The 27,715-nt window shown below is 45.0% G+C and overlaps 11 protein-coding genes across 11 annotated transcripts; 5 read left to right on the top strand and 6 right to left on the bottom strand.

Annotated features, from left to right (window-relative positions):
- Nucleotides 1-364: 364 nt before the first annotated feature.
- Nucleotides 365-4,693, bottom strand: FSST1_002931 (uncharacterized protein; the record flags this gene model as incomplete). The annotated part of the gene is made up of 7 exons (XM_083228965.1): nucleotides 365-881; nucleotides 938-1,537; nucleotides 1,596-1,922; nucleotides 1,972-2,010; nucleotides 2,150-3,678; nucleotides 3,803-4,589; nucleotides 4,638-4,693. 7 exons carry the CDS (start codon nucleotides 4,691-4,693, stop codon nucleotides 365-367), a joined length of 3,855 nt encoding a protein of 1,284 aa, XP_083086361.1.
- A 671-nt stretch (nucleotides 4,694-5,364) lies between these two features.
- On the bottom strand, nucleotides 5,365-6,631 carry FSST1_002930 (phosphotransferase family protein; the record flags this gene model as incomplete). Its single annotated transcript, XM_083228964.1, has 2 exons — nucleotides 5,365-6,256; nucleotides 6,318-6,631. The coding sequence occupies 2 exons, from the start codon at nucleotides 6,629-6,631 to the stop codon at nucleotides 5,365-5,367; spliced, it is 1,206 nt and encodes a 401-aa protein (XP_083086360.1).
- A 1,805-nt stretch (nucleotides 6,632-8,436) lies between these two features.
- Nucleotides 8,437-8,697, bottom strand: FSST1_002929 (uncharacterized protein; the record flags this gene model as incomplete). The annotated part of the gene is made up of 1 exon (XM_083228963.1): nucleotides 8,437-8,697. One exon carries the CDS (start codon nucleotides 8,695-8,697, stop codon nucleotides 8,437-8,439), a length of 261 nt encoding a protein of 86 aa, XP_083086359.1.
- Nucleotides 8,698-9,656: 959 nt separating this feature from the next.
- Nucleotides 9,657-10,364, bottom strand: FSST1_002928 (uncharacterized protein; the record flags this gene model as incomplete). The annotated part of the gene is made up of 1 exon (XM_083228961.1): nucleotides 9,657-10,364. One exon carries the CDS (start codon nucleotides 10,362-10,364, stop codon nucleotides 9,657-9,659), a length of 708 nt encoding a protein of 235 aa, XP_083086358.1.
- Nucleotides 10,365-10,990: 626 nt separating this feature from the next.
- Nucleotides 10,991-11,902, top strand: FSST1_002927 (uncharacterized protein; the record flags this gene model as incomplete). The annotated part of the gene is made up of 1 exon (XM_083228960.1): nucleotides 10,991-11,902. The coding sequence occupies one exon, from the start codon at nucleotides 10,991-10,993 to the stop codon at nucleotides 11,900-11,902; it is 912 nt and encodes a 303-aa protein (XP_083086357.1).
- Nucleotides 11,903-12,755: 853 nt separating this feature from the next.
- Nucleotides 12,756-15,371, bottom strand: FSST1_002926 (transcription factor domain-containing protein; the record flags this gene model as incomplete). Its single annotated transcript, XM_083228959.1, has 8 exons — nucleotides 12,756-13,210; nucleotides 13,258-13,441; nucleotides 13,489-13,664; nucleotides 13,712-13,985; nucleotides 14,032-14,576; nucleotides 14,627-15,102; nucleotides 15,151-15,273; nucleotides 15,325-15,371. 8 exons carry the CDS (start codon nucleotides 15,369-15,371, stop codon nucleotides 12,756-12,758), a joined length of 2,280 nt encoding a protein of 759 aa, XP_083086356.1.
- Nucleotides 15,372-17,334: 1,963 nt separating this feature from the next.
- Nucleotides 17,335-19,132, top strand: FSST1_002925 (major facilitator superfamily domain-containing protein; the record flags this gene model as incomplete). Its single annotated transcript, XM_083228958.1, has 2 exons — nucleotides 17,335-18,798; nucleotides 18,851-19,132. 2 exons carry the CDS (start codon nucleotides 17,335-17,337, stop codon nucleotides 19,130-19,132), a joined length of 1,746 nt encoding a protein of 581 aa, XP_083086355.1.
- A 1,761-nt stretch (nucleotides 19,133-20,893) lies between these two features.
- FSST1_002924 (MDR family NADP-dependent oxidoreductase) lies at nucleotides 20,894-21,946 on the top strand (the record flags this gene model as incomplete). Its single annotated transcript, XM_083228957.1, has 1 exon — nucleotides 20,894-21,946. One exon carries the CDS (start codon nucleotides 20,894-20,896, stop codon nucleotides 21,944-21,946), a length of 1,053 nt encoding a protein of 350 aa, XP_083086354.1.
- Nucleotides 21,947-22,493: 547 nt separating this feature from the next.
- On the top strand, nucleotides 22,494-23,303 carry FSST1_002923 (uncharacterized protein; the record flags this gene model as incomplete). Its single annotated transcript, XM_083228956.1, has 1 exon — nucleotides 22,494-23,303. The coding sequence occupies one exon, from the start codon at nucleotides 22,494-22,496 to the stop codon at nucleotides 23,301-23,303; it is 810 nt and encodes a 269-aa protein (XP_083086353.1).
- Nucleotides 23,304-23,755: 452 nt separating this feature from the next.
- On the bottom strand, nucleotides 23,756-24,158 carry FSST1_002922 (uncharacterized protein; the record flags this gene model as incomplete). The annotated part of the gene is made up of 2 exons (XM_083228955.1): nucleotides 23,756-23,954; nucleotides 24,097-24,158. 2 exons carry the CDS (start codon nucleotides 24,156-24,158, stop codon nucleotides 23,756-23,758), a joined length of 261 nt encoding a protein of 86 aa, XP_083086352.1.
- A 520-nt stretch (nucleotides 24,159-24,678) lies between these two features.
- Nucleotides 24,679-25,638, top strand: FSST1_002921 (Dyp-type peroxidase; the record flags this gene model as incomplete). The annotated part of the gene is made up of 1 exon (XM_083228954.1): nucleotides 24,679-25,638. One exon carries the CDS (start codon nucleotides 24,679-24,681, stop codon nucleotides 25,636-25,638), a length of 960 nt encoding a protein of 319 aa, XP_083086351.1.
- Nucleotides 25,639-27,715: the final 2,077 nt, after the last annotated feature.

Genomic DNA, 27,715 nt, shown 5'->3' with positions numbered 1-27,715 from the left:
TACGCTGGAGTAAGAACAAGCTGAGCGGAACACTATGTATGTTATTGAAGACAAAGATGTTGTTTGCTGTATTTATCATTTAGATCGCCTTTCTTACTCTTTGCTTCTGTTTAGAAGACGATTGTTCAGTCTTCCAGTGACCGATTCAATGAGGACAATTCAATGTCTTTGTTCACCACACTTTCCTTTGTTCGTGCCTCACGGTCACGATCCGGACCAAAACTCAAGCAATTAGAGTGGACAGAAGGGGTTCCAAAAACTGTAAAATTGTTCTACGATAAAACCTTCATTTGGGAAACAAACATTAACAAAAGAGCTATTAGTGCCTCGAGCGGCAAAACCTTTCCAACCCGCCGATGGATGTCTAACGTTGTCGTTCTCGCATAGCTAAAATAACAGGCTCGGGTTTCTTCTCCAGCTGTTGATGTGCCTCTCCGTTGACCTTTGTCTCGACGATGTCTTGGTTCTGAAAAGAAACTTGAGATATACCTTGATCCTCAAGGATCTCATCCAGAATGGCGGCATCACCAGCAAAGATAGAAGTAAGAGCGTTGGTGATTTCGAAAGAGCCATCCATGTAAACATGGCTTTCATCTTGCGTGAGCCATTGCTGAAGCTTCCTAGGTAAGACCGAGAAAAAACACAGTTGCTTGATGTTGTCGTCGTTGTATTCCACATAAATAGTGAGATTGTCGTCGCAATCGGGGGAGATATACACAAGTGCCTTTTGTGAAGATCTTGACTGGAATGTCTGATCATCCTGAACAACCATCAGATCCATCGAGATGTTATCTACTTTGGCAATCTTTGTTGTTCGTAGTTGCTGATATAACGAAAATGCATCATTGCATGATCCGTAGCAATTGAATGTTTCAGCAACACTAAAGAGATGGTTTACGATTAGATTCAAGACCGAGATTGAGATTGATGGACTTACCGAGCAATGTGATACGCCTTGTCTCTCAAATCCCATTCTTTTAAGATACGTGACGGAACAACATTCATTATCTCTACCACACGTATAGAGAGGTAACCATCTTCAACTGAGAGCCACCTAAAAAGCGGCTGTAGTCGTCTGACCTTCGTGACATCGAAGCTCAACATCTTGATGTTAGATTGTAGTGACTTCCTGAGATATTCACGGTCCCCAATGCAAAAATCTATGTCAAGAGAGCATAGTTCAACGGGGTTCGGCGGTTGATCTTTCGCAGTAGGACGTTGAACGGGGAAAATCTTTGCTGTCCCCAGTGGTTCTTCTTCAAATTCGTGGAGGAATGCCGCCTCATCCATGAATGATAACATGATGTTCTTGACTTGTTCCACATCCGTCGGAGTCGAGTACACAAGTTTGTCGTAAGCAGATATTTTGACACCCAGTTTGTCGACAAAGAATTGCTTGAGGCCCGGGTACCATGTCTTCAGGCTGCATTGCATCGGTGTGCGTTCTGCCTCAGACCAGAAGCATTCCTTGGCGGAAAGCCACATCGAATCGTCACCATCTTGGACCAGTATGACTCTCTCATCACTAAATGCAGTCCTGATACATGATTGTTAGCTTCACTAGAAAAGGCGATCTCAAAGACCGGCATGCGTACCTCAATTCAGGTGATACCTTTATTTCCTTGTCCAAATAGTTGTAAATATTTGCAAGTCGAGCCACGTCGTTGCATTCGTTGTCTCGCAAAAGGCACAATTCCTCCATCAAGTCTTCCACAGAGGCATCTCTGATGCTTAATACCTCACGGAATAACTGTGACAAATCTTGCATCGTACTCTTGTCAGGAACCCTTTCTTGGTAAAACCCCTTCAGAGAATATCGAGAGATTATGTCAGCAGGCGCATTCCAGAGACAACGAGAAATGCCCGTCCAGATTCCTCCTTTCTTATCCAAGTATAAAATACCAGAATCTTCAAAATACTTCCTATGATACTGTTAGTTACACCGTTGAAGCGGTAAAGATGGAAACCTACAGCGCTCGCTGCTTCTCATCGATAGGGCAGATCAGAAACCTCGTTTTTCATGGCAGAGTATAAGTAAAAAACTTTCTGCATCTGCAGAGATGATAGCTTTTTTTTGCACGAGTGCTTGATAGAGTCCAAAATCTGAAATAGAAAGTACAGATCGTTTTTCTGTTGAACGCCAATGTACGTTGTTAGAAACGACCATTTGGTGGAGATAACCAGGCCCTCATATTTGTCCTCTTGAAGTTTCAAAAACGGAAACTTATCGGGATACTCCATGTACCGGCCTACAACATCTTTGAGTTCTAGAAGCGGTACACATGTGCTTCGAAGAGCCACAGCACGGTCCAAGCCGCAGAGGCTTTGGGCAGGTAGTCCTTGAATCTCCGACAACAAGGCCTTATCTTCTATAATGTCAGGCCCTTCAAAATCCCAAATGTGTTGAATTAACCCCAGAAACCTGTCAGGGCGGTTCTTGAGCACATATGTACAGTGTTCAGAAAGACGATTCGTGTTGCTCATGGTTGACGAACCATGGCTGTCTGGCTCCGGTTCAAGCAGGCCTTTTTGTTGAGTCAGGCTCAGCCTTGGCTTTATTCCGAGGCAGGAGCATAACCATTTCTTCCAAGAAAAATGGAAAGCCTGGTCATGCTTTGGTGAGTATCGCAGTATGTCCGGATGCAAGAAGTCCACAGGATCGCTCAATCCAAACATGCCAGCACCAAGGAGGCTTTGGGGGGTATATGGATGTTCCATCCCTGGTAAGTACATGATACTTTCCCAAGGGTTCTTCAACTCCATATCCATAGTCAAGACCCTCACAACGCGGTACTGCCGTTTATCTTTGCTGTTGAAGGATTGATGAGTGAGGTAGAGATAGCCAAGATAGGTCTTGATGTCATCAAATGAGAGGGATCTTGGCTCAGAAAATTTATTAAAGATCACTTCTCTCACCCGACGCACAGAGACCTCCACCACCCCGAGTTTTTCATACAGAGTCTTCGAGTAGGCTCCATGGTTTGCAGTTGTTTTGATGACTCTGCCAGGCAATTTCACGGGGATGTCGATACCTTTTGTCGTAGGGAAGTAGACTGGCTTGGACGCTGCTGATACCATGCTGCCATCCTTAGTTTGCAAGAGAGGCAGCGATTTAATCCTGGCGGAATACTCATCGTTTGCGAGAAGCTTTAGAAGGAGCCGCTCCAAGGCAACATGCCATCCCTTGCTCCGACTTGTTGTGCGCGATCGCAAACTTGGGTTATTGAAATGCATTTCCAGTAGGGCAAGACATTCGGCGTTGCCCAGAGTTGCGAGTCCATACTGTTCCAGTACTTCTGTTGCGTCTGATCGATATTTTCTCGAAAGGAATGGATCATTAATCTCATCGTCCAATAGCGGATTTCCAATGTCGTCCTGAGCATCTGGACCTGGTAAAGCAAGATGATTGAGAAGACGCCAGTGTTTCATGTTTCCTGATAAGAAGACGGGATTTTGGGATATCCAATCTCGCATCTGAAAATGAAGATCGGGCCACATTAGGCGCATGTCAGTAAGGAATATAGGCCAGTTGTACCGAAGCGTCGGGTGCTCGCAGAACTGCAAAATAGCCTTGATAAACAAGTTTGTGACCTCATTGTGGAATTCCAGATTACTAGCTATTTCAGCCATCTTATCATCAACATCATCATCGATATCGATGTCTGTGTGAATGTGGAACTTGTACACGCCATTAGTAGCCGCATGTTAATCGGATTAAATGAATAAAGAAAATGGCTCTGTAACCAAGAGAAAAAGAAGAAAGGGAAGAAAAGAACTTCAATCAGACTGCAATAGATCTTACCTTAGCCCAACATTCGGCCAGTGGGACAATATTAAATATCTTCTTTTGCTTAAGCCAGGGTTCAACTTGGTATTCGTTTGTCAAGGGGAAGGCCAACATGAGATTCCCTGTCTGATCATCTGAGGGCTGTGACTTCTCCATCAAATGGAAAAGTTCCGTATCCGTACGCTCTTCACTGTCTTTGCGCTCGGTAGTGGTGGTTTTCACAGACACTCGGTATTCATCGATAGTTTTCTTTTCGAAATGCCTGGACCGAGGCATATCCACACTGTGGCGGGACTCTATGTTGATACACCGTATGTTTTTCAGGAAAAGGATAGATTCCGGTTCAAGGTCCTCGAATTGAGAGAAGACGATGTCTCGCAGGTTCTGGATGTCGTCCTTGCTGCCGTGGTCGTGAAGGTAAAGCGTGATGCGTGTGACGTTATCAGGGACGGCTTGAGCGGGAATCACCCAAACAGGTCTCATAATGTCGGCATTGTCATGGTCGGCGGGATTGTGCTGGAATTCGAATGAGAAGTTGCCCGACTGGATGTGAGTCCTCTTGGTCGCGGCGACAATTGTTTTGAAGTTGACTTTGTTTGTTGACCGGCAAATAGCTTCGAGGTCTGCTTTCGTGAGGGCATCGCTATTGCAGTCGGAAACAATCCTGTCGGGGTAGACCTTGAAGGTAACGAAGGGAGAGTCATCTTCTGCATTGGCCGTAGTGAAGGTTTTGTCGTTGGTGTATCGGAGAAGTTCAAACAGTAGTCTCTTCGCGCATTTTTCAACGTGCTTTCCCAAAAGCCTTTCAAGTCAGCAATCATGCATACCGAGATATTCTCAGGACACTTACGTGCTGTGGCCGCTCAGACTTTGGATGATCTCTTCCGCTTCCTGTGCGCTCGCCATGGTGATAGATTAGAATGAAAGGTAACAAACACTGGTTCGGCAGTAAGTGAAAAACGAGTGGGAACCAACTTTGAGTGAATATGCTAAGAAGAAGAAGAAGAAGATAAAGAGGTATAAACTCCCTCGGTCTTGGCAAGGATGGGATGATGTAGGAAACATCAACCAACATGCATATTCCGAGACAACAAATTTGTGGGGGCTCTTAGAGAATGTCTAGTGGGGGGCAGAAAAGTCGGCCTCACAAGTCTTAGGATATAAAAATAAGTAGTCTAAGGGTCCTGGCCTAAAGAGCATAAAGTGACCCGCTAATTTCGTCTCTTATATTTCCAGCGGCCAACTTTTCTGGTACCCTGATGAATGTCCAGGTACCCCTGTCGTTCACCTGGAGCTGAACATGATTCCTGGCGCTTAACCTACATGGACTTGGAAATTAACACGATTTGATTCAGCTTTTACAGAAATCACCAATCACAGCTCAGACTCGGGAGCTTATCTAGTATGTTTTCTCTTTTCACATTTGATCAACTGGGCGGTACGTACTGCGCGTAGCTTGTACCAAATACAAGGCCGAGCCAGCACACTCATCAATCTCCATGTCACGGGTGGAAAAATTGAATAATGTTTGGTTGAATCAATCATGTCCTGTGCTGCCTTGCTAAAACAACTATTTTTTAATCGGACGAGACATGATTAATGAGGAGTTTCTTGTATGCCACCATCCAGTCAGTATTATGTGAAATTGAATGGTACCGATACTCCCAAAGCCCCTGGTAAACACTAGCAGTATCTGACATCATAAGGTCTGCAATAGGCGTGTCTTTCGTGCCTCCTCCCATTCTAGATTCCGCCGCTTTCACCATTTCTTTGTACTCGATGAGCTTTAGCTTGGTATCTTCCATGACCTCGATTGCGAGAGGTATGGTCTCGACATGGCCTGGTGGTTCTTGGTGGAGTGACGACATGTTCGGATACTGAGCAACGACCTCGATAGGGGCGGCCATGAGGCCGTCAAAGTCAATGACACTGACGATTCGGAATTCGTCGTCCACAATAAGGTTGTGGTCTCCAAAGTCGCGATTGACGAGGCCGAAACCCTTGTCGTCAGAACTGCCGTAGTTGTAGACTGGCATGAGACGCTTGAAGAGAATGGGGTTTTCGAAAGAAGGACTCTCCGTGACATTCCGCCCGGCCTTGCGCTTACAGGCATGAAGAGCGTGGTCTGCAAGATGAACGTAGAACTCGTTTGACGACGTCCAGGGACCCTTGCCAGTTTCTACCTCGGCGCCGATGGAAAAATCTGAAGTTTCTTCATTGTAGTAGAGACTTCCGATCTTATCGAACTTGAAGGTAGAGAGTTGGACTTGAATCTCGGCCATTTGCTCTCGGAAACGTCGATCGTGTTGTGGTGTACCAAACAGGTTGTAGTGACAGTTCTTCGCGTCGCGGAGTTCCTTGGCAGTTGTGCCGTGAATGTAGTCCATGAGAATGTACGGTGCTCCAACGTCGTTGGTTGGATCAACGCTGTGAAAATGAACTTCCGGGACGGGAATGGAAGTTTTAGTCCTTTATTATTGTTAGCATACGTTCCAGCCCGGGTAGTTGAGAATAAACATTCTTGAGAAACTTAAGGCTCGCAACTTCGACCTGGAGTTCAGCGGCAATGTTGAGCAACTGTTCGCCAGGAAGAACAGACGTAAGCGCTGGCATCCTTACTCTAGCGACCCAGTTTATGCCATCGGTAAACTCTAGACGGCGAACAATGTTGGATTGGCCGAGCGAGAAGGATTCGCTGATGACGCAAGGAATTCCGTTGCGAAGGGTTGAGGCGATAGACAGGAGACGATCCCATTTGGTGCTTTTGAGCATGGCCAGGGCTCGTTCTTGGAACTCGCTGCCGGGGTCGTACTGGCCACCGTTATTCCAAGTAGTCTCCTCCATGATGAAAGGTGTTTGTTTGGAGAAGAGTGTTTGCAGGAGAAGCGGCTTCTAAGTACCCAGGCAAGCAGGTGCGCTTCTGCCTACCAGGTTTTGTGCTTCACAAACTCAACTGTGATTCACAAACCGGACTCTGCTTGTGGCTACCTAATTGACCAAAGTAAGCAATTATTGTACGCGTAGGCATACAGTGAACCTGACGTTGTGAAACCTTTGCACTACCCCCAAGCCTAGCAGTATCACTTTGCGCGTATTGGTTCACCAGAAAGGATGTAGGAGTACTAACTATGGATTGGTGATACAATTAATCGCTACAAAGTCACAAGGACACAAAGCCAGGTCCTTCTTCTTCGCCGCGCCGCTCAGGACCCATGGCCACTACTATGGGAAGTGCAAGACAGGTCTGTCGATAATGTAGGCGACGCATCAATGGTGCAGTTCGTGAACTCACTCGTTGCCATGTTAACGTTTCGAGAACTTAATGTTTTGAGAAAATCTTTATCATGATAATGTGTACGGGAAGGTTAATCCTATTTCATAACATCACAAGGCTCAATTAGGGAAGACAGTCAAAGGAACATGAATTTAGTGAATATCTTATTACAATAGTAGCATTTTGCAATTTTCAACAGCCTGATCTACCAACTACTTAAATCCTTTGAGTACATCCCTTGCATTCCAAAGTCCGACTGACTATTAACCGTGTGAAAGAAACCTTGTTTAAGTAGTTTGCGAGCAGAAACTGCATTTTCCGCCATTCCCGACTGGCCGTTTACATTTCGTACAGGTAACGTTGTACGAAAGTTGTTCAATAGGGGGCTTGACAACTGTCTCAGGCTTGGTGTCGCTGGTGGGCTTGATCTTGCTATCTCCAATGGTACCAGTCATGGTGCTTAGATTATTTATTAGGTAAACAAATGTATCTAGAAAGGTACGTACTTAGATGTTAAAAGTGAGTTTAGGGGTGATGATTTGGATTTGCTGGAGATCCAGATAACGTGGGCAAACTATGACCTTAATAGTTTTAGGACAGTCTCTGAAATAACACATTAACTGTTAACTCTCAAGAATAACTCTGCGTATCTGGGGTAGCCCCTCTGAGGTGAAGCTTACCAAGGAAAACGCATCTAATGACAGTCTACTGAAGATAATCAGATGCGAGACCAGTATCCGTAGTTCTGCCACTATGAGTACATCGATGCCGCCAGCGCAGGCATACCAAGTTCAGCTACCCTCTGGCTTAGACTCTGGTGCAGGCTCATCTGACCTCTGATTCAGAATTCAAGTCAGAATCAAACCCAGAGCTGTCGCTGTTGCTCTTGCGCTGAGCTTTAGCTTTTGCCTTCTTGCGATCCTCCCTACGCGCATTCTTGCTCAGGGTTGCGCTTAATCTTGAGAATCAGACCTCGAATCGGACATTCGAGAAAAGAGTTCCGTTGTTTGTTCGGTCGCCGCGTTCTAAGGGCCGGCTGTCGCGGTCACCATAGGTTTCCAGGGACCCGGTGTCAACGAAGTTGCTGTAGATAAATAGGGCTTGGCGCGACGTAAAACAATTCCGATCGGGCTCATTGCATGACAATATCCGTATGTGTTCTCGGTACTAAATAGCTGATCTTCTCTATCTATGGTCTCTATCGTATCAAGTTCTCCATTCGCTCGCTCGTTAGTTCTTCCATCCATCAAGAGAGAGTGGTCAACAGTGGTCACTCGTTTCCCACAAGATCGGTCTTCTCCCCCTTTCCCCAAAAGTCTCATACCTCTCAGCCAGGATTTCGGACCAGCCGAAACTGAAATGTAAGGCCCGGTTGCTACATTTTGGTAGATTGCCCATCCTTGTTGTACTCCCAAACCTCAACGCCGTCCGCAGTTTTCTCGACGAGTTCTCCCATGGTGTGGCGGGTCCTGTCGACAGCGAGGGTGCCGACTTCTCGCTTGGACTTACACCAAGTGCAGGTTTTGTCCAACATGCCGTTGATTTTGTCGCAGTAGTTCTTTGAGGCAGGGTCTTTGAGGCGTCTGCATGCCCAGAGGACGTGATCGTCATGTGGTTTGGTGGTCTTGTCGGACATTTTCAATGACAGGCTGGGACGGATCGAGTGGGTCTTCGGTTGAGTAGCTTGGGTCGGTGCTGGTAGGGTTCTGGAGATGTCTGGAGATTGATGTTAGTTCGGATAGGTGAATAAAGACATATGCTTAGGGTATATCTACCCAAGACAAGATGTAACCAAAATGCTGATGAATTGTATGTTCTGTGTTTTGAGAATGGCAGTGTTGTTACTGTTGCTATTATTGCTCGGTAGACCTTGGAATGAAGTTATGCAAGATTAGTTCGTTCAAGATGGAGATAAGAGATATAAATACCAGCGGCACTTGGAAGTCCGTTTGAAGGCAGTAAACGACGACTAAAGGTATTCCGTTTGGCCCTTGGAAGTATTCCAGCAGCGTTTGGTACCAGGGACTCCAGCGAAAGAATGGACATGGCGTTTGAAAGGTGTCTGTCCGTTTGTACATGTGGCATTGCAACCGTCTCGGCGTTGAGGAGAGTTGACAAGGTGATGAGAACGAAGAGCCAGCGATTGATAGAGTGGGGGTGAACGCTGTCATCCTGTTGAGACTGCAACGCGCGTGGAGCTAGTGGGAACAGACAAGGCCGAATTGCCCGACCTGAATCCGGCAGACAATATCTCAGGGTATCAGAGAAATTGACTACTGTAAGCGTAAGATACGAAATCATTTTATATTCCTTAGATCATCCCTTGGACTACTTATCTTCTTATCCGAAGACTTAGGACATCAACGTTTCTGTTACCTACTAGACAGCCTAGAGACGTGGTCTTGGCCCTTCATTCAATCCAGTCACACGGCAGACACGCAATGAACAATTCATTCGGTTCATCCTGATTGCATATCATAGCAAAGCAAACGTTCGCAAAATTCGACGCAAATGTCAATTTATCCGGTGTGCCTTCTCGCGCGTGACTCTAGTTACAAGATTGTGTCCCCTCGAGTATCCAACTCAGCCCGACCATCAGTTGCCCTTGTTGTCCTTGATCACCATCTCCTTCAGCTTGAGTCTTAGGCCAGCGGCCTCGTCTGAATCCTCGGACCAGTTGTCGAGGTCTGGCTGGGGTTTGGTCTTGGGCTTCGAGGATTCTCCAAAATCATTGGTGGTATGTCGGCGTCGGGAGCGACGATGATCGATGCCGTGGGATCGACCAACCGCGGCCTTGGGAGCGGTGTCTTTCTCAGCCTTCTTGCCCTGGTCCAAGATAGACCAGTCAACATCCTGGGCCTTGCCTTTCTCTTTGACAGGAGCAAACATTACACCCACGATCCTCTCCGAATCAGTCACCTGCTTGGCTTGCATAAACACCTCGCGCATAGCTTGGGCAGACCCAACGTTGAAGGCAATGCCAGTGGTGGATTCCCCAAGGGGAAGCGGGGCACAAACATTGGCATCCTTACCCATCGTATTCTTGGGATCAATCACTCTCATGCCCAGAGTGTTGCCGTTCTTGTCACGAACGACTTGGAGAAGCATGTTGTCGACAGTGTGAAGAGGTCCATTGGCAGCATTGGGAGTGAAAACGTTGTCTTCGATGGCCTGGAGAAGGAAAGACCCCTGAGGAGGGTGATGAGATGGAGGCCAGGACTGATCCATGTCGTCGTCCATAGTGTGGGCGCGGCTACGTTGGAAGGGGACAGGGGAAGATGGCTTGGGAGGTGGGTATGGCATCTTATCGGTTTGCAGATGATTTGTCTTGGAATTTGGCTTGTGAAGATGGTGTCAATGTTTGTTTTGTGAAGATATGCCGATGATGATTGCAAAGGAGACATTCTGGGTAGACAAGAGGATGGAAATGCAGATGGTGCAGCTCCGTTAGATTTACATTTACAGTTTGTTGCCAGTCGTCAGCACTGCAAACTATTTGCTATTCATAAAGAAATTAACAATGATATCTTATCTTTTATTCACCATCAATCGCGTCCTAGCATCACTGACTGATACAAGAAAGGTCGGGCACGTTTGCATTCTACTGGACTCAGGTCTAGAGGGCCTCAGTCCCCACTTTCTTACCTTCTGTATTTTTAATTCTGTGTGGGTCCTAACATCTAACTTCCTCAACACAAGCAAACACAAGCACATCTCCAACACGACGACCAAACTCTGTGTTACTCACTGAGAAAACAAACTTCTACTCAGCTCAAAACCTAAATATCTCTCTGGGTATAAAATGAGCCCCATTCTTGCGGATCATTCTTGATGTTTCTCCTTTCACCTTCACCTCCACCACTTCTCGCATTCTTCATTTCTACTCAACCACAACAATCACCTATCTAGACGCCCACCTTCTAGACGCCATGTTGCCACTTCCTACCACCACCGACGACGCGCCTTATTGGATTCAGGGCCGAGAATTCCATACAGAACAGTACCCAGGCGATCCGCGACGCGGTCGTGAAGTTGTGGCCCAGGTCCAAGAACTTATTCCACTGAGACATGGCCACCGACCTTTCTGTTGGGGATTCGCCATTCTACGCACCGCTTTTGGGCCGAGGTATGATGCGCTGTTCAACAAATTCGTCATCACGTTGCATCGCATAGTCCGACTTCAAACTTCCAAAGAAGCGGAGGTCCTCCGACGATTCGTTCAGCGCCACAAACGTGACCGTGCGAATCATGAACACGTCTCCGACTACGTTGACACACGTCCAAACGATGAGCTCTGCAGGTCCTTCAAAATCGACATCCTCGACGACAGGCAAAGACTGGAGAACGCACCTGTGACTCTAGTTCGCACTACCTTCAGAAGATGGATCAAGGACATGAAGGGCACTTCCTTGGCCGGCGACATGAGATTTGCTGCGTGCATTATGGCCGATGCCGAGACACTGCATCAATTCATGGATGCACATGCAGATTTCCCACGGACCAGTGAAGAAGGATTTTTATCATCGTACTGGCTCAAGTTGGTGGACGCGGAGACAATGGATCAATTCACGACTCGACCTGACGGGTGGCAGCAGGCCGTATCAGAACAACGAATGCAGCACTGGCAAGAGTTGTTCGATACGGGGATAGGCCCAAACGATACAGTCCGTGTCCGACTGTATGGGAAAGAGGATTACAGGAAATACTGGTTCGATCGCAATCGGCGCCGTCTGCACCTGTCAGAAATGACTCACAGGTACGATGATGACAACCCAGGACTACTCTACTACGGCTGTGTCGAACCACGGACGAGGCCCAAGATAAGTATTTACAGCCGGTGAAGGACTATCGATACGACATCTTGGTTATACACCACAAAACGCTGGTTCATGGAGGAATTTGTGACAGGGGACCGGTTCTGGATTTGCACTGTACTTCCAAAGCTCAACGCCGCTTCTATTCTGCTTGACGAGTTCTCTAATGCCACAGAATCCGTCGACAGGGATTGCACCGATATCTCAGTTGGTTTTGCACCACGCGAATGTTTTGTCCGTTATGTCGTTCATCTTGTCGCAATGGATCTTGGGCGCTACGTTTTCCTGCTTTCTACAGGCCCAGAGGATGCAATTATCGTGTAACTTGTTGTTTTTTCGGTTGATATGAACGCCAGGCTTAGATGGATTAGCATGGTTCTTCGGCCGGGGAGTATGGGCCATTGCTAGGAAGGTCCCAGAGATTTCGGGGGATTGATTTGAGATCGGACAGATGAAGGAAGACATTGGTCCTGGAATGCCTACAAAAAAACAGAGTGTAGACAAACATCCAATGAAATTGTGTTACTTAGATCGTCTGAGTTATCGTTGCCACTGCCGTTGTCGCTGCAGTTATCGTTGTGATTGTCATTGCTTTGTTAACCACCGCGTAATTCTCTTTAAGCAAGTCAATCAGTCAGTCATCCCAAAATATAGATTCCAAGTTTCCAATGAAATTTAAGAGCATATTTTGATGGATCATGACTCAATTGGGAACCCTACCTACACTAGAAAATACAAATGGGTGATCCCAGCAACACACACATACACACAAAATGAATGATACAGAGGATTCTAGTCCATTCAGCCGTGGAATGAATAATCCAGGGTCGTCAAAGTTTACAAAAACGCCATACCAAAACACCATCTAAAAATCCTCTTCTCACTCCAAAGTCAGCATATTCTCCGGCATAATATCCGGATCTCCAATCTGCTGCACAATCGCCATAAACTCCTCCGATGAAATCCCAATATTATCCAAAAATTCTAAATCACTTGTCCCTTCTTCTAAGTCTGTTGTCGAAAGCCTCTCCTCATCCGCTTTCCCTGCAAGTTCAGAAGCAGAAGGTGCTTCATCCGTCACTGCTAGAGACAGTGTTTGTAGACCTTGCTGTTGTACCTGCACGACAAGTTCCTGACACTGCGCTTCGAGATAAACGAGTTCTTCTTTGCGGACTTTCGCGAGTCGGTTTCCGCGGGCGATCATATTGTCGAGAAGTTGGTGGACAAGAAGGCGGCTATTTTGGTCGTCGGCGACGCCGGGGAATAAAGCCGTTGCCATGTTGAGGTGGAGGGCGGCTCCAAAGGTGAATTCGATATCGTAGGGAAGGAAGACCTCTGTAGATTGTTAGAATGGAAATAAAATCAAGGGACGGTCGTGTTACCGAGAAGACTGTATTCGCTGGTCAGGATCTGGAGCGTCTTGACAGCTGATTTGATGCCTGTTGATATGACCGCTGCTGTCTGCCCAAGAAAGGCTTCCGAGTTTTCAGCGCCCGGTTGGCCGAGAATATCGAGACGTTCTTTGAGGACTGAAAGTAAGAGAGGACGTGTCGCTACTATCACACACTGCATTTGTCAGATCTCGTCATGTAAGACATCGGAGATTTACTGACCTGGTGATATAAAAGTGTAATGTATTTTGTACCGCGAGGCATCGTGTCCACCGAGTTTCGGAATTTCATCGATATTATCTTTTCAATCTCTTGTGCATGGTGCGCCAAAGTGTGAAGAATCGCCTTGGTCTGTTCGAGGAACTGTCCGAGCGGTGTTTTCTCTGGCTTGTAAAGCGCTGCATATTGTTAGACCGACACAGATACTCTGAAAACCCCGACTTACTTGTTAAAATAACTGATAGTAGGTGCGACAAGTTTACCTGCAGACTTCGAGCGCTGTCGTCCTGAGATCCCACGTTGGGAGGGTTGACTGGTGTGGAAATGTCGCTGTCCTGTACCGACATGGGTAGTCCGAGAGAAGATGAAAAGTGTCGGTCCATGATGTATAACGTCCACCACAAATCGCGACACCGAGTAACTGTTTCATTGCCGAGTTCGTTGTCCGGTAGCTGTGTATGTAGCCCTTCCAAAAGAGCTATCCTGATGGCCTGGCCGAGCTGTGACTCGTCAGCATCTCCGCATGTGAGGCACATGTCTACTTACGTATACGTGCGCAGACTCCCTCTGGTCGATAGAGTAAAGATACAAGCCGCCCATGGCCAAAACCTCAATAGCGAGCAGACTATCCTTCCAAAGCGCCGTATGGTCTGGCATAAGACCCATCGCTCTCACAAAGAACTTCGAGCCGGGGGGTTCGGTAGAGGGCATCCATTGAGAGGAGTGAAAAGCGGTACCAAAGGCAAGAATCAAGAGAAACTTGACATACCAGAGGCGGTTTTCTTCTGCCTTGGTCTGCGCGTCCGAGTAAAAGTCACGGATCTGGTTCACGAATTCTACCTCATCGAAAAGTCGGTATGTCTGGCCGAGGTGAAATTTGAAGGTGTGGAAGAGGTAAATGGCGTAGTCGAGAGATGGTAGTCCAGTGACATCGGGATTTTCGTTTGGAGAGCGGGTGTTCCACGATATGGTGTATACGTCGTCTTCTATTAGCTGCGGTGGAATCATGTCTCCTCCCGGTTGTAGTTTGTCGCCTAACATGAGCATCAATCGTAGTGTGAAGGACCAGGTCGACCAAGGCGCCAGCCATACTGTCACATCAAAGTCAGTACACTTCCAAGCCAGCTATTTCGGTACTTACTCCAGGTACGTCTGTTCTTCCTCGTATTCTTGATAATCTTGGATGGGATAGTAAATGCGCTGGGCCAAATACTCAACGGCGACTCGCCCTGTGGTTGGTACGATGAAGATGAAGCGGGATCTTGGTTGACTATGTCAGACTCGGATTGTTGAAACGAATGCGAGCCTTCTATCGTGAGCGCAGGAGAAGCAAGCCTGGTATCGACTCCGCACTCACCATTGACATCGCTGAAAGCTGTATCGCTTGTACGTTTGAGGGCGAGTGGAAAAGAATGAGGCTGGGAGATGGTCGGAGAGCAGTATGACACAGATGATGCTTCTATGGACGAACGATATGGCGGGGGCGCGGAGGATAGTGTCGCTGAGGGAGGCGAGCGATAGATGAATGGTGTCTCTGTGTTCTGTCTGGTCTCAAGTATGGTGTCTGATGGTGATCGCTGATACTGTTCGACTTGCTTCTGAAGGTCCTGGAGATATCTTGGCGGACGTTAGTGTTGGTAACAAGGTTGACGTGGCTGAACCAACTTTTCCGAAACCATGACCTTCGTTACGCCTTCTGTAAAACGGCATTGTACTTGACGTCGCTGGCAGTTCTGGCACGGGTCCTGTCCTGAACATTTGATCTTGCTTTGTCTACAAGCGATGCATCTGTGATGAAGTCAGTGCGTGAAGGAACAAAGGTGAGACCTGAAGACTTACGCATTGGCTGTTCTTCTTGCCTTGCGAGGCTGGCTTTCCGATGCCATGACGTTGATGTTGGTGTAGAAGTTTGCAATACATTCGACCACTTCCAGGCTGCACCTGTCTAGTGAGGACGTTGATCAATGAGAATGGTCATAGATGGCAAAGATGGAAGAATGTCTGGAACGGGGCGTTTCGGCTGCAGCATGCCCCTGTAAGGTCTCACTTATTAGCGCAGTGTCCTCCCCCGCACGATATCGGGTCCGTTACCGGGTGATTCTGTAGATGTCTTTGAGGCAAGGTTAGTTAACTTTTCACAGAAGTTCGAGAATAATACGTCTGGTGTTGGTGATGATGATTTGGAAGACTTTCCATCGTTTTCTATCTAAGCTTTCGCCCTGCAGATACCCGTTTTGATAGCGGTCAATGACGCTGAACGTTATCTATCACGGCAAGATAAAACCAACACTCCCGCTGAGATTGATCACGTTCATCACCAAGATAAGAATAGTCGCGTCCCCAACCTCTACAACCATTCCCCGCATTTGGGTTAGGTAACAAATGATGATGAAAGAAACAAGCTGAACTGATGTCAGATGTTTTATTCTTTCACCGGATACTGGTCCCGAGATAGCGCGGGGTCGATCTTTTGGAGCTTTTACCGTTGTGGGCATGTTTTTGCAAACCTCACATAAGCCACGTAGTCAAAGATAAGTTGGGGAAACAGCGTGATCGGCAATCAATTTATTGCTGTTACACCAAATGGCTCTCGGGGTATCAGGTGCCGGTAGGCGCCGTGCATGGATCGGTAACTGATCCGGTCTGATTGGATAACCAGCAACTACCTTAGTACCTACCGGCGCACCCCCTTTGTAGACAGTTGATGTACGAGGGACTCAAGGTCATACAACCTTGTAGAAGGTCTTGTCAAGGGGATCAACCGTCTGTTGACTAGATCACTATATTGGACCGCTATTTCAATGTCATTGTGACGGGCTATATTAGATATTGAAAATGACCCTAATGTCGTGATTCTTACTACTCACCATAGTCAACAGGGTCAACAGCTTGCAACATCGACCCGGCTGCAGCTAGCCCAGCCAGACTCACGAACACATCGCGAGCCGGGCTTGTTGAAAGAGCAATCAAGCCATCATGGGTGATTCATATATAAAATAAATAATCCAATTTATCTATCAATTTTACACTAGATCCTAAGCTACAGTACTCCTCTAAGTTTCCAAAGACTATCATAAAACCTAGTAGGTAGCAGAATAAATAACTTTCCAAGTCTTAGGGTATATAGGTAAGGGGCCTAAGAACTATAATCTCAAGTGCATAAAGTGACCTACTATTTTCGTGTCTTATGCTTCTAGTGGTTGATTTTTCCAATACCCCAAAGCCAGTCTTTAGAAGTCAACTCGCAAAATATCATCTACGTAGACATATTACCCTGGCAATGAGGAGCTTTGAGTTTGTCAAAGACAGGCTGTTTATTTCTGTACCCTAAAGCTTCGTTTTCCATCCAATTGAGTTCGGCCGGAGGAACCCGCCCGGTGGATGGCAATAGGTGCCGTTGATTGGACATACAAACCCGCAATTACATCAGCGATCGTACGTACCTTGCTCTCACGCGATCAAAAATAGAAGGTGCGGTAGCAATGAGCCATCACCTGCAGTATCTGCTGCACTGCACTGACTGTAGCACCTAGAAAAAGGGCGATCGGCCGTTTTTCGGAATATTCGTTCAAAGCTTCTTCCCAGCCACAGGAACAAGTCAATCTTAATTGTCTCATCACAACACAGGACCCTTTCTCTTCATCTCTTTCCCTCGACGTCGATCATTCATCGTACACAGCAAATGCCCTTGTCGCGTCAACTTGGAGCCTCGATCGCATCGTGGCTCGTGTCAGCCCCGCCATAGCAAATCTTGCCCTTCCCTTCGTCCCTACGTCACCACTCAATCAATACTAAGCCTTGATCTTCGACAAGCTTTCCCCAAAGTCTCGGCCACAGCCATTACACATCATGGCGCCCTCACGAAATAACTCAAATGTCGCCTCTCGAAGGGCCATGGCTGTTGAACGGACAGCTTCTTCAGGCTCCTTTCACGCTGGCGCGCCGATCCCAACTTTGAGCAACATGCGACGCCAATCGCATCGATACCAGACGTTTCCCACCACGCCGCCAAAAACTCCCCTCGAACAGCCCTATACAGGTTCCAATGCGAGCGATTCCGACGATGAAGATGACGGGGAAGAGACGCCATTGCCTGTTCGACAGCTATTGTTGCTGGCCTTCCTCTCCCTTGCAGAACAAACCGCGCTGAACTCGATATCCCCATACCTCCCAGAAATGGTCCTCAATATGCCAGGCATTCCCGATGAGAAGGCGGGATTGTATGTTGGAATACTAGCGAGCTCGTTCGCATTGGCGCAGCTGTCAACCAATTTCCTCTGGGGATACGCCTCGGATGTTATCGGAAGGAAACCGGTTCTGATCATGGGCACAATTGCGCTCATGGGTTGTTTCTGTGTCTTTGGCTTCTGCAAGGAGTATTGGCAGATCGTCCTCGTCCACGTCTTGATGGGACTACTCAATGGAAACGCTGCTTGTGTCCCGACAGTCCTCGGAGAAGTCACAGATCGATCCAATCAAAGCCGCGCGTTTACATACCTGCCTGTCATTTATTCCCTCGGTAGCATCACCGGGCCTGCTCTGGGAGGCATCCTTGTCGGAACAATGGGCAAGAAATACCCTTATCTGGCTCCCAACATCCTCTCTGCTGGTCTCCTGGCTGTCAGCGTCATTGTGGTCAGCATCTGGTTCGAGGAGACCCTGGATAAAAGCCAATCCGCATTTGAGAAGCCCGCATGGGTAGACAAGATCCTCTCCTGGTTCCCTTCGCGACCCCCACCCCCTCGACGTCCCTCTTGGAGCGCGCGCTGGCCTCGGTCGCAATCCCAAAACCAACCCCTCCTCTCCTCCGGCCGAGCGCTCGAATCTGAATCCGACGAAGATGAAGACGAGACTGACGATAGCGACAACAATCTTGACCCCGCCCTGTCTGCCTGGAAAGATCTCAGCCGAACCACCATTCTCGTTCTGTTCACCTACCTTGTCTTCCAGCTCTCCAATATCTCCTTCAACAGCTTGTACCCCATCTTTGCTGCGACGCCTGCACCTGCCGGTCGCGACTTGCTGCCCAGTAGAATTGGTGTCAGCTTGAGCATCGCAGGATTGGCAAGCTGCATTTTCCAGGCCTTCTTGTTCCAACATCTCAAGGCCAAATTGGGCAACCTGGGTACCTACCAGATCTCTCTTTTGGGACTTGGTATCAGCATGCTATTTATGCCTTGGGTCGGTTACATCGATGACAAGCCCTTGTTTGGTGTCGGAAGCGGCAAGATGTGGTTGTACATTGAGCTTGGGTTGGTGTTGATCTTGAAGAACTTGTGTGCCGTCGGCGGTCTGTCGAGTGTCATGCTTTTGGTACGTCTCTTCCATGAACCTTATCTAAATTAAACCTTGCTAATATGTGTAGATCACAAACTCTGCACCGTCGCACGCGAGCCTCGGTAGCCTCAACGGCATGGCACAAACTCTATCCGCCCTCGGTCGCAGCTTCGGTCCCTTTGTCTCCGGCGGTCTCTTCAGTCTGTCAATCAACATCCGCCCCAAGGGTGAGGCACTGGCCTGGAGCATCTTCGGAGGTTTGGCGATCCTAGGATGGGTGTCATCGCTATTTATCCGACGAGACGGGCTTGAAAGCGATGACTGGCAGGGCTCGGACGAGCATCTCGCTGACCAAGCTGAAGAAGCATAACCGGCTCACGCTGAATAAACTCTAATAGAACATTTTAGCATCTTGCATGGAATCGGTTAGAGACTTGTATTGGGATATACTTGTTTTGATGTTGGGCGTACTGGATGGGTACTACTTTTGAGAGTCGATGAAGTAACGCAGCTTGGGATTTAGTATATAAATGATAGATAAATTGGATTGCTCGGTTTATACCTTAATCACTCAAGAAGGCTTCATTTGTTCTTCCAATATGCCCGGCTTGGACGAGCTTCTTGCAGACCAAGCTGAAGTTGCATAATCGACTCACTTGACAATGCTCTTATTCGATTGGGCAAATCAATGATAGCCTCTCTTCTTTTTTCATCCGGCCTAGATGATATATAGAAGTGATTGATACGGAAAGGCCCGATGACATGCCTTGGTTGGTTTCCTCTTTTTCTACTACCCACTAGGTTAGTTTCATGATAGTCTTTGGAAAGTTAACGAAGTAACGTAGCTTGGGATTTATTATATAATTAATAGATAAATTGGATTATTTGGTTTATATATGAATTACCTATGATAGCTTATTTGCTCTTTCAACAAGCTCGGCTCGCGATGTGTCCATGATGCTTTGACAAAGGAATGCTTGTGTTGTAGGGTAGATTCATTGTGCAAAATTCAAGTCATCTTTTCGTCTTCCCTTTGAAATCGTTCATTACCCAACAGTCAGGACGTACGGAGTAAATGCTAAATCGTTTACAGAAAAAAACATCTTGTCTTTGCGTCACGTTATTGGAGTTGGGCAAATATGTGGTACGTATGTTACATGCAAATTTCAATCTAAACATGGCAATTCCCGAAAAAATGGCAAATTTGACATCATTTTCGCAAATGCCGTTGGCCACTGACTCGTGTAGAGTTACGGTCCCTTCAAAACCTGAATCTCGCAAGCTGACTAAGAAGTCTAACTTTTTCTTTGCTCCACGGATATACAGCCAAGCAGGGTAAGGATAAGGCGGCTGAAGCATTAATGAGATGGGGAACCCACTCGGCGTTAATGCAAAGATTCGCTGCTTCGCTTCTTCGTTTCATACCGCTTTTGCTTACTATAGACAGCGCTAGAAGTCTGTAAAGAATTCCACGACGAACCAAAAGAAACGGGGACGCTGAGGCTATTCACACCGTCAATCTTGGTCTGTTTTGGGTAAAGTAGCCGAGTGGATGCCACGTTCTCCGCCCGCGTTTAGTTTTGTGCTGTAAACTTGTACCCTTGTCTTGATCTTAGATGCTGACTGTCATAGGTAATCGAGATAAGAATCTGACATTGGAGGTACAGAAATTAGACAATCACCAGCACCGTGGTGATCCTGTAGTGAAAATTACTGATCATCAGTTCAATTGATCAAGACACGTTGTATTCAACATATTGTCCCAGAATGTCATCACTCATGAGGTCATTACCACTTCGGGAAGTATCACCGTAACTTTGTGGATCGACGCAGTGACGTTTTTAGTTGTTGAGAAAAACTTCAATGCTCTTTTGTTTCTTACAAATCATCAAATAGCCTCGGTACGTGGTAGCGCCACTTTTGACGTGGCTACGGTACTTGAGAGGTGTACTCTTTAGCACCACTGTAAAATACATTCCATTTTTTGTATATATATAGATGCCATCTCTGCAGTGACGTCGTTCATTCCTCATACTCAATCATATCATACTTTCATCTTATATATATACCCATCTCTCTCACTCACCTTTATTTACTTAATCTCATATACACAACCACATAAACCGCCAATATGACACAAACACAAAACAAGACCTTTGTTTACAAGAAGATCCCCACCGGTCTCCCCGTCGCCGGTGAGCATCTCGTCACTGAGGACCGACCCATCGATATCGACTCAGCTCCCGAGGGTGGTGTTGTCCTCGAGGTCCAATATGCCTCTTTCGACCCTTATCTGCGCGGCAAGATGCGCGACAATACCGTCAAGTCTTACGCTCCCGCTTTTGAGATTAACGACCCCATCATCAACGGTACTCTGAGCAAGGTCATCAAGTCCGACAACTCTGAGTTTGCCGAGGGTGACCTCGTTACCGCCTACCTCCCCATCTCCGAGTACGCCCGTCTCGACAAGGAGACCATCCCCAAGGTCAACCTCCGCAAGGTCCAAAACCCTCACAACCTCGACCTCGGCCTCTTCCTCGGCCCTCTGGGTATGCCTGGTCTCACCGCCTGGTCTGGTCTTCACGAGATCGGTAAGCCCAAGAAGGGCGAGACCATCTTCATCAGCTCCGCCGCCGGTGCTGTTGGTCAGATCGTTGGCCAGGTCGCCAAGCGTGAGGGCCTTACTGTTATCGGTTCCGTCGGTGACGATGCCAAGCTTGACTTCATCACCAAGGAGCTCGGTTTCGACGCTGGTTTTAACTACAAGAAGGAGTCTCCCAAGGATGCTCTCCCCCGTCTCGCCCCCAACGGCATCGATATTTACTTCGAGAACGTCGGCGGTGACCACCTCGAGGCTGCTCTCACCAGCTTGAACAACGGCGGTCGTATCCCCGTCTGTGGTCTCATCTCCGAGTACAACACCCCTGCTGAGAAGCGTGAGGGTGTCAAGGGTCTCATCAACCTTATTGCCAAGCAGATCAAGATGGAGGGTTTCCTCGTTTCCCACCCACAGTTCGGCCCCAAGTACTACAAGGAGCACCAGGAGAACCTCCAGAAGTGGCTCGGTGATGGTAGCGTCAAGGCCAAGCTCTTTATCACTGAGGGTATTGACAACGCTGCTGACGGTTTCATTGGTATGCTCGAGGGCAAGAACTTTGGCAAGGCTGTTCTCAAGCTCCGCTAAATGTGTCTATGACATATAAATATATATAAAATTAGATGGGAGGAGTTATAAAAGTATAATATCAAATAAAAATTATCAAAACATCTGAATGTTCCATACAAACTAGACTAGCATGACCAACCATCCCAAATCTGGCGAATACTGTAATTGTTGAATGCAGTGAAAGTTGGGTCCAGGATGAACTGTTACCAAACGATCAATCATGTAACTTTTAATACAGCTTGGGTAAGTGGTGGTTTAATGCCTCTCTGTAGAAATCCAACTTGCGGTCGTTTTGACGGGTGACTACAAGCTGAACCAACCTTGGGGCATTGGAAAAATTCGTCGCTGTAAGCATAAGGGACGAAATTATTAGGCCGGTTTATGCTGCTTAGGCCAGGCGCTTTAGGCTGTTTATGTTTTGTACCTAAAGGCCTCCTGCACTTTCCTCTAAACGAAGCAAGAGGCAACCACTCAGTTTATCTTTTGCTGTCTTCTTTACCCACTCACTCCTCAACTTAACACTCTAATCATCTTCATCATCTTCATCATCGGCATCACCATCAGCATGTATAACTCGGAACAAGATCCAACACCCTCAGACATATTGATCCCGCAGAGCGCTGTTCAACTTACCAGACGACAACTCTTTCGACGACAGAAATGGTTGGTAAAGAAAAGCCTGAGTAGCTATCGGTATCGTCTCCACTCCGATGGCAACGGATTACCCATGATGAAGTCTGGGAACGAGCCTGCTTCTTTCATACCAGCCGACACCTCAATCGAAAAGCTGTACGATATTCTGCTCGAATCCAATGTCCAAGAATGGCTAGAGTCATCATCCCGCGCCGAAGTGCACGTTGGAAAAATACACGACATCCAAGTTGAACTCCAAAACAGACCTCTGACTACCCACATCGAATGGGACAAGGCAATTAAAGCATCGAACATGGTATGGAAATACCGAGATAAACGAACCGACCGGCGTATTATGCGGGTCATATGTCAATTCTTGCACACCCTTATGCAATGCAGACGTACTTGCGTCGAGGAACTGTGTTTTCTACACAAGATCATCAATCCACTTTCGTCTTTTTCGCCACCACTGTTAGAAATTGTTCGAATACTCGGAAGATTGTCAGGGACATCATTACCGATAGCCCGACCTACCAATCACCGGATATGCGATGAGGAAGAACATTGGATCTTTGCCGATGCCCAAAACGAAATCGAGTTTCTTTCGGTATTGCACGGGGAAAGTGATATGACTAACTCAGTGCTCGACGCTATGGCGTACAAACGCATTCAAATTACTAAGAAGATATGGATGGTTCAAGAGAACTTGGAGCTGCTAAACACGCTGGACCAGATGTTCTAGGAGATACTGGTCGATGTATTGACGACTACGGGGTGTCCGGGCGCAGTTAAATTAGGGTACACTGACTAGATGGTCTAAGAAGAAATACACTATTCGTCACTCCTATCTAGTGTCTGTCCAATGGAGAGTTGTGACAGCATGAGAGACCAAATTTGTAAGCCGGCTTATGTGACTTAGACCAGGCTCTTTGGTTATGTATCTTAGTAAGTTAAGACTGAGGAGACCACCCTTTCTGCTACCCACCTGGATGGATGCGACGTGAATGAGATCGAAGCAAATTAGGCATTCTGATAGGTCATGTTCTCAAGTTTGTAGTCATAGACGTTCTTCATGAGAGGTCAGAGGTCACCATAGAACTGTCTGGTGACAGTAAATGTATCCTTAAACTGAGTGCTCTGGAAGGACGACCTCTGGTCCTTGGTGGCAACAGGGCAGCCGTCATCGCCCTTGATTCAGATGGTGTTGGGAGAATTCTCATCCTCGCTGTGAAGCACGACATACTGGTAGCCGTTGAAAGGGGCGGTGTAGTCCGTGCCGGTGTTGAGTTCCTGAACACCCACATCTTCGTTTTTACCACTGGGAGGGTAGAGGGCCTGGAGGAAAGCAGTGGTCGTATTAGCAGGACCATCTGGTCGGAGTGCTGGCCCAGATCTGGTTGGGGATATACTGATCCTCTAAGATGCCCAGAATCCGCTTGCTGGCGCCAGCCTCGAGGTGCATAGACCTGTAATAGACGTCAACCTGGTAGTTTTAATGGAAGCTCAGGTTCGTTAGGCTGTAGCCCTTGTAGTACTTTGAGGTGCGATCACCGCGACGCGAGAAGATGGCAGCACCTAGAACTGTCTCACCCAACATGACAGTAGGTGCCAGAGTTACAGTGAGCAGGAAGCTCTTGGTAGATACAACCGTGTTTAATAAGTGGTGATAGATCTGGATAGTTGTTATCATGAAACTGTAGAACGAATTAAGTAAACTTGGAGACAATGCGACGAGAAGAGAGTTAAGATTATGCCGGGGCACGTTTTGAGAAGAGCAACAACTATCTTTCTAGTCTGCATGTTCATATCTACCTCAAAGTATGCTTGAAGTGGGATTGGTCAGGGCTGAGAAGACTTCGTCTCCTGTTGTTGCATTGGATAGTGCCGAGTTAATTTGCAGAACCTTGTTTTAGTAGAGGTCTGAGAGCGCCCGCTCGCGTCATTGAGGGGTTCAGTACATATAAAGACTTATAAATAAAAGGATTTAATTGGTTAAGTATGCATAGTAAGATTAAAGAGTAAAAGTTAAGTACTAAACTTCCCCTCACGAACTACCCGTCTGATATAATCCCACCAAGTCTAGGAAACATATTATCACTACCTCTGCTCTTGACTCAATGAGTATGCTCAACGTAGCTTCGTGCCAGGCCGTCGACGCCGTCCTTACCAGATGCGCCACGTTCTTAACATTTAATGCGAAACCAGACGCCAGCAATCTTGCCATCATTCGCGCAACCTTGGGTAGCATAGGCGATCTCACCAAGAACGTCGCCATCCGCGACCTCCGCTCCAACCTGACATGCACAGTCGGCATAGGCAGCGACGTTTGGGATCGCCTAACCCACGCGAAACGGCCAAAGGAGCTTCATGCCCTCCCCGTCATGAAAGGTCGCGTTCATTCCACCGTCTCGACCCCAGCAGATTTACTTTTCCACATTCGCTCCGACAGGAGGGATTTGTGCTTTGAGCTGGAGAGACAGGTCATAGATGGATTTGGAAGTTCTGTCCAACTCACAGACTCGACAGTTGGATTTCGTTACTTTGACGCACGAGATCTCCTTGGCTTTGTCGACGGCACCGCCAACCCAGTAGGTCCAGCAACTATGCGCTCAGCAATCGTCACAAGCGAAACAGACGAAGCAGCAGCAGGAGGTAGTTACGTTGTAGTACAAAAATACCTCCATGACTTGGCAGGTTGGAAAAAGCTAAAAGTCGAAGAACAAGAATCCATCATCGGACGCACCAAGGTCGAGAATATGGAGCTCAATGATGCGGTTGAGGGGAAACAGGCAGCGCACAAGACTCTGACTTCAATTACGGACGACGACGGCAATGAGCTGGATATCGTCAGGGACAATATGCCATTTGGATCACCTGCTTCCGAAGAGTTTGGAACGTATTTCATTGGATATTCGTCAAAGCTATGGGTTATAGAGAAGATGCTGGAGCGCATGTTTGTTGGGTCACCACCTGGTATGCATGATAGGATCTTGGACTATTCGATTCCTGTGACTGGAAGCACTTTCTTCGCACCATCAGCAGAAATGCTTGATAGTCTTGCTGATATCCAAGATTGAGGCAATAGAGAACGTCACGTGAATATCTTTGTATCTGTGGATTATCGCTTGGTCAGACTGTGGGCTATTAGTAATAATCCTTACTAACCAGCTCGTTTAAGTAGACATAAGCTTTAACTTTCCCCTCTTCTCACTAATCGTCTATAAACACCAATAGAAAGAATTAATTCGGAGAAGGAGGGGGGATCGGTAAATTATATAGTAAGGGATAACCCTATAGGTGCCCCCTGTATTTAGTCTAATAGTGCCCCTATAAGTAGAATTTTATATAGGCTTTTTAGAGGGTAATATAGATAATAGTAGGCTTAATACTAATTATATATTATTATAAAGTATAATTAGACTTATCTTTAATTACTTTTTTTAAAAATAATTTCTTATTACCTTCTTTTATATAATTAAAAAAGTAATATATTACTTATTACTTTATTATATATTATTAATATATTATTTAATATATTATTAAAGACTTATTAATATATAATTTATTAATTATCTATTTATTATATTTATATATATTATTATTAATTAGCTATAATATTATTTTTCTTTTATTAAGTATATTATTAGCTAAAATAGTAATAAAGTATATTAAGCTAATAATTAGGAATTTAATTATATTAAGGTATAATTAATATATTAGTAATATATATATAATATATTAATAATATATTTAAAATAAAGTAATAATTATATTTTAAGGAAAGGTTTATTATTAAATACTTTATATTTATAATAAAAAAGTATTTTATTATTATATAAGTTATTATTAATATATTATAAGGCTAAATAAAGCTTTTTTAAAATCTTATTAAATATATTAAAAGGTATTATATTAATATAATTATAGGATATATTTAAGGTAATATTTTTATTATTAATCTTATTTATATTAAAAGTATAATTTATATTTAAGATATTATTAATATATTTATTAATAATTATCTAGAATTCTATAATAATTATTTTACCTAGCTTAAAGTAAATAACTTAGACTTTATTACTTGCCTTATTATTTCTATTAAAAAGTAACTTAATATTATAATACCTAAGAAATATAGTAAAGGTAATATAAAGTCTAAGGTATAATTAATATATTATTATTATATTAAAGCTCTATTATTAATATATTAATTAGGTATTAATTATTATTAATAATAATAATAAAGATAAAAAAAAGCTTAAAGAGAAGCCTATTTATCCCTTATATAAGTAATATAAGGTATATAATCTATATATTACTAATATATTACTATAGCCTTATTATAAGCTTATTTCTAAAGCTATTACTATTATACTTATACCCTTTATAGCTTTTAATCTGCCCCTTATAGCTTTTAATCTGCCCTTTATAGCTCTTATTTTACTCCTTATAATTCCTATTTTACCCCTTATTACTCTTATTTTACTTCCTATAGCTTTTTATAGTTTATTTATAGATAGCTATACTATAGTAATAAAGAAGGCTTATTAAGTAATTACTAATATATTTATAAGTTATTATTAATATATTTATAATATATTATTAATATATTTATAATCTATAGGAGATTAATAAGGTAAATCTTACTTATAATCTTTTTATATATAGTAAAGATTAGAAAATTAATTAAGGTTATAATACTTATTTTATTAAGAAAGGTAAAATAAGATATTTATAATATATATTTAATATATTATTAATCTATTTAACTTAATTTTACTTTAATTAAAAAGAGGCTTAAGCTTATTATTACTTAAGTCTATAGCTATTATAATATAAATACTAATAAGTTTAATCCTTAATATATATCCTATATATTATTAATATATTATTAATATATTATTAATATATTATTAGATTATTTACTTTTAATTTTTAATAAAGCTTATAAAGTTTAAGAATAGCTTAAGAAAAACTATAAGGCTAAATAAGAAAGAAAGTTAAAGGATAATAAGTAATTAATATATTTATAATATATTAATAGGATAATAGTATTAAAATAAAAGGTTAAACTAAGGTATTTTTAATATATAGATAATATATAGCAGATATATTAATAATATATTAGCTAATATATTATTTAAATATTAATAA

The sequence above is a fragment of the Fusarium sambucinum genome, chromosome I, assembly GCF_050947815.1.
Source record: "Fusarium sambucinum isolate potato_lamoka chromosome I, whole genome shotgun sequence".
NCBI classification, from domain to species: domain Eukaryota; kingdom Fungi; phylum Ascomycota; class Sordariomycetes; order Hypocreales; family Nectriaceae; genus Fusarium; species Fusarium sambucinum.
The sequence above is the reverse complement of the archived record's forward strand: the minus strand, read 5'-3'. Positions and strand labels throughout refer to the sequence as shown.